The sequence below is a fragment of the Papaver somniferum genome, chromosome 8, assembly GCF_003573695.1.
Source record: "Papaver somniferum cultivar HN1 chromosome 8, ASM357369v1, whole genome shotgun sequence".
Lineage (NCBI taxonomy): Eukaryota > Viridiplantae > Streptophyta > Magnoliopsida > Ranunculales > Papaveraceae > Papaver > Papaver somniferum.
In genome coordinates, this window is record NC_039365.1 from 109,582,089 (window position 1) to 109,593,064 (window position 10,976).

Here is a 10,976-nt window from a genome sequence, read left to right on the forward strand (position 1 = left end):
GTTCGTGAACAGTTCGGGTATACACTAGGTTTACCTTGTTAAAACAACATTAAATTTCATAACCTAACGTATAAATTGTACCAGTGTTATCCATATAGTATTCCAAACAAAAAAGTTGGTGGTATACTAGTTATCCTCTCCTTGTAAGGTATCACCTCTTTATACTTCACAAGAATATGAGGACACGGAAGTCCCAAAGACGATATCGAAGGACCAACACACACATCAACTGGACGACCCTATTTTATCTCATATTTTGGTTCTTTCATCATATATATTATTGCCCAATGTGATACATTATATTCTATTCCCCGGAGCAACTTTTCATTTCCAAATATGTCGCCATCCTCTCAATTGAGCTTTTTTGGAAGGCTTGTTAATTTTACCAATATCATTCTTGAAATATTGCTCAATTTCCTCAGTCACTGTAACAATATTTCCTTGATTGGAATAAGAAGTTTCTTCAAGCGGCAGTGAGCGGACTCCACAATACTAATGGCTTCATTTTCGTAGTGTCTACATCGGCTCGTTCATTCCCACATAAATTTATCTTTGTTTGGAGCCAACCAATTTTTTCTACAATAAGAGATCATTCTTGCGTACCCATCATTGCACCGAGAAATGAACTTCTTCAAAAAAAAATCATATCTAGTCTTTTTTTTTAAAAAAAATCAAGGAATCCCAATCTTTTAGAAAATTCAACCATTTTTCAAGATTTTCTTTGTGTTCTTCGTCCACTTTCTCTTGAGTCTTTTTTCAATCTTATGTTAACTTCTTCCTCAAATCTTTGACTTCTTAATATCTTCCTTTGGTGGTTCAATAACTGCATGACAATATTTCATCACGTGGTTCACTATGTGGAATGTACAAAGGAAATTTTATGCATCCGGGAGAACATCGAAAATCGCGGCCATTAATGCGTCATCATTTTCGGTTATTATAACCCTTGGAAGATCATTTACCGGAAGAGAAACTTCAATTGTTGTGATGCCCAAATATAATTATAATCCTTCTCGTTTCTCATAAACGCAAAACCAACATGAATGTTACCTTGTCTGATGTTGACCCACGATGTTGAACAATGACATATGGCATTTGTTTGTCTTGTAAGTGCAATCCATCATAAGAACTAGAAAAAATAATTTAGCCAATTGAGCCATCAGCGGTCGAGCGACGAATGTTCTAAAAACCTTCCCCACCGGCCAATTTTTTTCCTTGTATGTGTAGTTATGATCATAATTTAACTTTAGAAATTCGTGCACAACCGACCTACCTTGCCAATGTTCCTTTCTTATAGTTGCTTGCTCACTATAAATTGTACTTAAGGAAGAACTTCGCCTAGATGACGACAAGCATTTGACTTGGTGCGGTACGTGTTTTAGTCAATATCTTTACTTCCTCGAAAGGTTTAAGCTTTGCAACTAAGGAGTGCCCAACAAAAGAGTTTGGATCCAGATGGTTACGGCAATCGTTCCACAATTTACTTTTCCGTACGTTTCCTTTTAAATTGAATATAAGCTTGAAGGGGCATTCATATTTTCTCATAATGGTCTTGTATACCCTATTAGCCTTTTTTTTATATACATAATCCTCTCTCTTATGGCCATTCCTCGTGTACGACCCGCATCTCTCGCAAGTCATCTCAAACCGATTATCTTTTCCTTGACGGTTTCTCACTAATACATATTTATTCTTGAGAGTCATTTCTTTAGCCCAATTAATTGCCTCATCTTTACTCGTGAATTCCAAATCAGTTGCATATTTATCAGAAGTAACTGGATCCAACACTTGCACATGCTTAGTGTCAAAAATAAAATAAATAAGTTCAATATTGCACATAGTCGGCATTGTCAGAAATCCAATTCCGACTATAAAATAGTCGGCGTTGGTATGCCTCATACTGAGTGTCGACTATTCAGTAGGCATGCTCGATAAAAAAAATGTCGAACGTAGAGCAGTCAGCATTGTAAGAATATGCATTTCATCCTAACCTACACCTAAAGTCTCGCCCCAATATCAACGGGAAATCGGCATTGTTATCGAAGATTAACCTTATGCCGACTATGGAGACAACAATCGTCATTGCTATGTATTTTTGATTATGCCGACTATACCTAGATAAATTAGGAAAATACCAGAAGTCGGCATAGTTGTATGATGAAGGCAATACTGACTGTTAGGAGTCAGCATTGTATTCATCATACCACCGTGCCTGCCGTGACTCTGTAAATGCAAAAGTTAAACACACAAAAATCACATATACCACCTCTAACGCACCAATACCTAATTATTTGGAGCACTTATATCATTAATGTCTTCATTTCCCTTGTGTGACTCTACACTTGTTCCTTCATTTGAAGCTTGACTTATGGTTTGGTTTGAGGTTTTTTCATGGATGAAAGTTTGATTCTTTACAAAGGTTGCAATTGGGAGTCATTAAAATCAATGTGAGCACTTTCTTCTTAGTAAGATGAGGATTCCTCAATATCAAATTCCTCACTAGAATTTCTCATATCACTCGATTCTCCCGAAATCCTTTTTCTTCTTCTACTCTCTCTTAACTAGCACTTAAACAGATAAAATCCAAATCTAAAGGTTAATCGTAACACACTAACCTATTATCTAATTGAGTTTAACAAACTAATCTAATTAACACTAATTAATCAAGGATAATTTAGCCATTATTAAAATTATTAGGGTGAGCGGTTCTTCGAATTGTTTCATAATGTTTTTTCTTTACGAGTATCTCTTGATGTGGGTTCTATTTACCGAAGGCTTAAAAAGATAAATTAAATATGTATTCAAATTGCTTCATAATGTTTTTTTATTTTTTTTATTTTTCTTTTGAGTATCCCCTAATGCGGGTTTTATTTGCGGAAGGCTTAGAAAGATAAATTTAAAATAAAAATTAAATATGCCTAATGCAGGTTTTATTTGCGGAAGGCTTAAAAAGATAAAATCAATATCAATGTAATCACTTCCTTCTTAGTAAGATGAGGATTCCCAATATCAAATTCCTCACTAGAATCTCTCATATCACTCAAATCTCCCGAAATCCTTTTTCTTCTTCTACTCTCTCTTAACTAACACTAAAAAAGATAAAATCTAAATCTAAAGTTTAATCATAACATACTAACCTATTATCTAATTGAGCTTAACTAATAATCTAATTAACACTAATTAATCAAGGATAATTTAGCCATTATTAAAATTATTAGGGTGAGCGGTTCTTCGAATTGCTTCATAATGTTTTTTCTTTCCGAGTATCTCCTAATATGGGTTATATTTATCGAAGGCTTAAAAAGATAAATCAAAAATAAAAATTAAATATGTCTTCAAATTGCTTGATAATGTTTTTTTTTTCCTTTTGAGTATCCCCTAATGCTGGTTTTATTTGCGGAAGGCTTAAAAGGATAAATTTAAAATAAAAATTAAATATGCCTAATGCGGTTTTCATTTGCGGAAGGCTTAAAAAGATAAAATCAATGTAAGCACTTGGGAGTCATTAAAATCAATGTAAGCACTTCCTTCTTAGTAAGATGAGGATTCCCCAATATCAAATACCTCACTAGAATCTCTCATATCATACAAATCTCCCGAAATCCTTTTTCTTCTTCTACTCTCTCTTAAATAACACCTAAAAAGATAAAATCTAAATCTAAAGTTTAATCGTAACGCACTAACCTATTATCTGATTGAGCTTAAGAAACTAATCTAACCAACACTAATTAATCAAGTATAATTTATCTATTATGAAAAATATTAGGGTGAGCGGTTCTTCGAATTGCTTCATAATTTTTTTTCTTTCCGAGTATCTCCTAATGTGGGCTCTATTTACCGAAGGCTTAAAAAGATAAATTAAAAATAAAAATTAGATATGTCTTCAAATTGCTTCATAATTCTTTTTTTTTTCTTTTCTTCTGAGTATCCCCTAATCCGGGTTTTATTTGCGAAAGGTTTAAAAAGATAAATTAAAAATAAAAGTTAAATATGGTACATTATTTATATGTCCTTACTTTTGAACTCCAATCAATATATCCTTATACAACAATAAATATGTCCCTACTTTTTAGTAACCTTATGCATTTAGAATTAGGTTACCTTAATACCCTCACCCATATAATATTCTTCTTTATTTCAAAATAGAACAAATTTCTTCCTCTACCACTTCACCACCACCACCAACATTCAACTTCCATTCCACCACCATCGTTCAACCATCACCACCTACCAACCGCCACCACCACTAATATCCACCACCACTCCTTCACCACCACCATTACACCAGCACTAGTCTGCCACCACTACTAGTCCTCCACCGCCGCCATCGCCACCACCGCCGTCGCCGCTGCCGTCACCGCTGGTTCAAATATTTTTGTATCAACAACAGTAATTTATCCAAATAAAAATAGAACCAACAGTAGAAGTTGATCCAATTTAGTGGATCAACAATGGTAGTTTATCCAAAAAAAAAATGATCAACAGTAGAACTTGATCCAATTTAGTGGATCAACAATGGTAGTTTATCCAAAAAAAAATGATCAACAGTAGAAGTTGATCCAATTTAGTGGATCAACAATGGTAGTTGATCCCATAAATGGATCAACAACTGTAGTTTATCAATATGGTAGTGCAGACATGGAGGCGCGACATAATATGTAGCTTAGGGTAGTTTAGACTGCTTTTCTTTTTGGTTTGCGTTGAAATTCATGCTTTAACTACCTCTTATTGGATCAACTGTGGCATTTTACACAGATTTATTGGATCAATTATGATGGTTTACTCAAAAACATCATTGAAATGGATAAACTTCTATTGTTTATCCTATTTTTATTTGGATAAACTGCTGTTGTTTATCCCCTAAATTGGATAAACTTCTACTGTTGATCCATTTTATTTGTATCAACAATGATTGTTTACTCAAACACATATATCACTGCCTGATTCAACCCAGATAACCACCATATTTCATTCAGCATCAGGCTTCAATCTCTGTAATAGCAACTCATACCAACACCGCCACCATCAACTCAACACCAAACCCATTTTAACACCATAGTTTTCTTGTTTCAATCAACAACAGAATTATTTCTTCTTCTTTTATGAGTTCAGCGAATCAACCTCAGATCCAATCCAACCCCATCGTTTTCTTCGAATCAGCACCATCTTCTTTTAAAACTTAGTTTTTGATTCAAATCTCCATCTCGTCAGATATGATTTTTGAAAATTAATCTTCTAAATCACGAACCAATTGACAACGACGAAGGTGGTGATAGTTTCAGAGCTGGTGACGATGAAGATGGTGGTGGTGGGATTAATTTGGTTTGGTTTTATTTTCAATCACAGATCTCTCGGTCAAAATCAAATCTAATAAAATCAAATCTAGTTGATTCCTGAATCTGTTGTAAAGCTGGAGATGTAGATGGTGACTAAGGAGGTTGTGGTGGTGGTAATGATGGTGTTGGTTGTGGTGGAGACGGAGATGGTAGTGGCGGAGGCAGCGACGAAGATGTTGTGTTCTTGTTTTCTGAGAAGTAAAGAAGGAATTGAGTATATAATCCATAAAGGTTAAATATGGAAACCATGAAAATAATTTTTTTAGATAAAATTTTAATTATGCCATCAGGGACGTTTATAAAGTGTGTTAGGTATATTTGTAAAGGACCATCAAAAATAAAAACAATAATTCAATTTCCACAATTAAATATGCCTGATGCGGGTTTTATTTGCGGATGGCTTAAAAAGATAAAGTTAAAATAAAAAATAAATATGTCTAAGCCCAGGTTCAAACTGGGAACCTTTAGTGTGTGAGACTAACATGATAACCAACTACACCATCCAGACATCGTTGTGTATGTCGCAGACGGAAATTATAAGATATCTGATCTTAACTAATGCAGGTCACGCGACTTGCATCGTTGCTTGAGAATATTATATGCAGTAACAGGAGCATATGCATGAGAGTATTCCAGGAGTTTACCACGTTGATAACAATAGCGCATCCAAATATCAACCCTCAGATGCACTGATTTCGTTATAATCTTAGTCTTCCGGTGATGATGCTCCATTCCTTGCCAGTTGCCACCGAGTTCATTATCCTTGGTGGCATATGCAAAAACTAGAAGTAAAATATGTGGTCACGGAAAATAGGCTAGATGAATCTTGCCGTTTAGGGATGGCGAGCAACATCAAGACTCTTTGAAATATAGATCACTATTGCTTTCACTTTTGTAGCTTCTTTCTTTTAGCTGTCAAACATTTTATTGGTAGGTTATAAAACCATTGTGAAAAGGCATTCTTGTATAGTACATTTTGCCGTGAAGAACAGGGGTTCTACTCTTATAAGAAAAGTCCACAAGGAAAAACAAAGATACGTGTAATCATTTTTCATGTAAAAAGGTCAGATTTTCACGGAAGAAGTTCTGTCCAGACCTGGTGTTACTTTGATCCTAAAATCTACATGAGATGGCCTCTGAAAGCTTAAAGAAAAAAAAATAGAAGGATAAAATTGGTCTCTCCAGTAGATGTTCTTGCCAGTCCTTAAATTTAGACTGAACCAGTTTCTGAATTCAATTACATTATAAATTCAATTACATTATAAACTTGCTTAAGTTCCTTATTAACAGTTGATTGAGATTCTGAGGAAGTACATAAGGTATAATACATCTTGTTAGACAAATTAAAGTGTAAGACAGCCCCCCTTTTCTAATAGAGGGATGAATTATGAGTGAATCAGGCAATATAGTACATGGGATTGGGAAGCTTGAACGAACGCAAGGATACAGCTGCACCTAGTAAATCACTCCATTGATCTCCAGAGTTGCCAAGAATTCTGTAGCCTTCGTCCACCATCTCACTCCTTTTCTCAGACTTATAAATAGTTGCAGTTTTCCCATGGTCCTCCGATGATCTGCATACACGGATTCAAGAGGAATTGAATTTAGAACAAACTACGTTGACAAATTTAAAATCACCTAATTTTGCAAATTTGACATGGCATTAGATCCAAAAGCACAAGTCTCTTCAAACACAATGCAAAAGAATCAAGAAAGAATTGGCACTATCTTTGAATAATATACAAGTCTAGCCGATAAAGTTATCTAGAGAGTGGTAACATCTCCCGATCAATAGGTTTCAGTTATGTGCAATTATAACTTACTTGGACACTGAATATCAATTAAATATAGTGCTAGTCACAGGTTTCAGCTAAGCACAGGTTTGGTTTTCATAGTGCTAGTCACTAAGATATGTGTTCTTCTATTTAAATGACAGCTGAGGGCATGCATTAAAATAAAATGTAAACAGCCAAGTATAATATGGGAGGAAAAAACTGACAACAAGGTATCTATTAGCCTTAACCAGCTTAAATGGCATTTCCTGGGTGGATGTCCCATTAAGATTCTGAGCTGAACCTATATTGGGGACTGAATTCAGGCACATAAAATTTTCTTACCAAAAATCTCAGAAGCAAGAGACATTTCTATTCTCTCCTAGTGAATTGCTATTGTTACTAATACGAAGTACATTAGCCTATATACCATTTAAGTTAAATATGGAGTCTGATACATAAGCTAATCTAGCACCCAACTGACCGCTCTTTAAATAAGCTGCAAATTTAAATAAAGTATGGAAAAAAGAGGTCTCTGCAATCAGAGTAAATTAGCTGGGCAAGAGCAGCTAGAGGACTGAGAGATAAATTTGAGAAACGAAAGTTCGAAAGTTATGAATCCAGAAATTGGTGCAGAGTAAGCAAGAGAGGTTCAATAGTAATTTTCTGAGAGGTAATAATTTCAAACTATGGATAGAAAAGTATAATTCATGTCAGACAAAAAAACAAATCCGAATAACGAGTATATGATATACGACTATAATGATAGCCGTCTCCCAAACTTTTAGTTACTTCTCACTGCACCTCTAAATGTCAATTACCGAACATGTCTAGAGAGTCATCCTAGCACAATGATCCCATTGTATACAGATGAGACAAAAAGATACTTCCTAATATACAACAAAGTGAAGCTTTTACTTCCCACTCTATCTTTTCATGAGTGTTTACGATTGAGCATTCAAGAGACTAGGTAACAGAAGATTGATCTCGTAAGGGTGTAATGGACTAATAACCAGTAAGTGGAACCCGCAATTTTGTACGGACACATGTTTTTCATTTTCCACATCACTCCAAGTCTCAACTCTCAAAGGTCAAATCAAATGTCTAGGAAAAATTTGCTAACCTAAGAATCACAAAACTAAGTATTTTGTAATCAAACCAAGAAATGTATCTACTTCCCTCGCGGACATTTGTCAACATTAATAACTTAGAATTGATCAAAGTAAAATTACAGTATTATAACTCCTAAACTGGTAAAACTTGAGATTGATACCTTAGTAATAGCTTGTCCCATTTCTGGAATCCGGCATTTTGGAGATTTTCAACAGTTACACCCCTGTGTTCCTCTTTCCTACCAGTCAACAAGAAGACTTTGAAGCCCAATCCTTGAACCTCTTGATACAACTTCAAACTAGACTCAATTACAGGTGCTAGACCCTTTTCAACCCATTTATCAAATTCATTATGATCAAAAAGCTCCAATCTGCAATTTCATCAAAGACCAAATCACATACCACCTAATGATAATAAATTCTCAAAACCCCTATTATGATGATGAAACTAATTAAAAAGGCAAAAAATGAAGAACAAATCTTACCCATAACCATGATCAGCATAATAAGGAAGATTAGAGATCAATGTTTCATCAACATCAAAAACCCAAACATCTTTCCCATCACCACTCAACTCAACATTTCTTGCAAACTCCATAGCTTCATTATAAACCATTTGAAGATCAATACTATACCCCTTTCCCATCATATAATCTTTCACATAATCAGCACATTCATATGGTATACTTTTCCATGGATTCATATTATTCGCCTCAACCGCTACTCTCCAACTAGTACAACGTAATGAAACCTCCTCCTCATCTAAATGCTTTACTTCAATCTCTGGGTATTCAAGAATTAGAGGTCTGGGTAAATCATGAGGATTAAACTTTTCATCAGCAAATACAATTGAAAAAAGCGACAAGAACAAAATAATTCCACGAAATTTCATATTAATTGACATTGATGAGAGAATAAAAGTAAACAGCAATGAAATTGAATTGGGGGTTTTTATAATTTAGGGTTACAAAGAATCAGAATCAAAGGAAAGTATTGGATTTGGCACAGTTCTTGAGGAGTTCTTCGTTTCTTCGTTGTGACGGAACTTCTAAAAATCAAATTGGGGGGTTTTTAAAGATTAAATATGGTAACGGTGTGTAAGTAAAGTAAGAGGCTTGTAGAGGTTTATATAACGGCATTTCAAACTGTCAGTGTCAGAGAATATGCCGTTTATCCAATCAGATGTTGACGCGTTTTAAACGTGTAATACGGATTTGGAAAATAAATAGGGGCTCGGATCTAGTTTAGTTATACCCGCTATTGTCTTGCTAAACGTGAAGGCCATTTAATTTTGGGAAAGAATATTTTTGGATAGAGAGTATTTATCAAATAAAATGATGATTAGTTTAGATTTTCTTTAGCAGTTGGCCGTTTGATTTGAAGTATAGGATACTAATTAATTTTTAATGTTTTTCAACAACGTTTTCTTATGAAGAAACTGACTTAATCCATCTCAATCCTCAATTAAGAAATGGTTATCATCGCAAAGCATGGAAACGCGTTACTCCATCCGTTTGTGTAATAGTTGAGAGCTGAAACCTACAGGAAAGATGTATTACAGCGTGGAGATTCAATGCATCCTTCCAGGAAATGTATCGGTGAAATCGTTTAGCACATTGCCATAAACATTATCAATATATATTTATCTTTTTTGATACTATCATAAACATTATTAATAAGTTTTACAATAAGTATGTTTGCATTGAACCAATTGCAGTTGACTCTAAATCTGTTCTTAGTGCTATCAAGTTTCCCTAAAGGAACTTTTTGTGGCCGAGATGGTTTACGGGCGCAATATTTGATGGGTGCATTGAGTGGATCAGCATCAGCAGTCGCGGACGAGTTGTTGTCTTCGATTACAAGGTTGTCAATTTATAGCTGTCAAGCAAGTGCCCCAATGGTTTGGGTGATTTCATAGCTAGTGCACCTCTAACATCGTTATTGAAACCGGGGGTGGTCTCAGGCCCATACCAGTTGGTACTATTTGGCGTAGGTTAGTCTTCAACATAGTTGCTTTCTTCGTCGACAAGGCCATGACATCTTACTTGGGAGATCACCAATTTGGTGTTGGTGTGCCAGTTGGGGGGAGAGTATTCTACACGCTGTAAATAACTTGTTGGAGATTAAAGGTCATTCAGACAAGATGTCAATGTTGCTTATTGACTTTTCTAACGTTTTCAATATGGTATGCCGGTCTCATCTTATTAAGGAAGTTCGACCACATTGTCCAGGTATTTCGCGTTGGGGGGAATTTTTCTATAATAGGCCTGCTAGACTTTATTATGATCAGTATATTTTTTCTTTGACACTTGGTGTCCAACAACGAGACCCACTCGGTCCTTTGTTGTTTGCCTTGACACTCCATCCACATGTGAAATCCATTGCTTCTCATTGCAAACCTGATTTGCATGCCTGGTATCTTGATGATGGCACAATTATTGGTGACACTCTTGAGGTGGCCACATTATGGCGCAGTAGATAGAAAATAAGAAAACTAGGGTTGATTCTCAATGAAAGTAGATAAGGGGAGTTCTTAACAGAAACTCGACTGAAAATAAATCCAATAATAATAATAGAATGCCTACAAAAGAGTTTCATAAACATATTTATACTACTAGAGTTTCTTGGCTAAGAATCCTAAATAACGATACTTTAAATCCTAGCCCTTACTATAAGAAAATCATCTAACGTCTAAGAATAAATAACTCGGCTAAAAGAAAGGAAACAGAAAACTAATTATGCTCCTGCATCAACCT

General features: G+C 35.1%; 1 protein-coding gene and 1 non-coding gene across 2 annotated transcripts; both read right to left on the reverse strand.

Moving 5' to 3' along the window:
• Positions 1-5,770: 5,770 nt before the first annotated feature.
• Positions 5,771-5,844, reverse strand: TRNAV-CAC. Its single transcript has one exon. It is a non-coding gene; the product is annotated as a tRNA-Val (tRNA).
• A 672-nt stretch (positions 5,845-6,516) lies between these two features.
• On the reverse strand, positions 6,517-9,308 carry LOC113302562 (acid phosphatase 1-like). The gene is made up of 3 exons (XM_026551489.1): positions 8,706-9,308; positions 8,382-8,591; positions 6,517-6,910 (listed from the first exon to the last, which is right to left on the reverse strand). The coding sequence occupies exons 1-3, from the start codon at positions 9,122-9,124 to the stop codon at positions 6,733-6,735; spliced, it is 807 nt and encodes a 268-aa protein (XP_026407274.1). The 5' UTR covers positions 9,125-9,308; the 3' UTR covers positions 6,517-6,732.
• Positions 9,309-10,976: the final 1,668 nt, after the last annotated feature.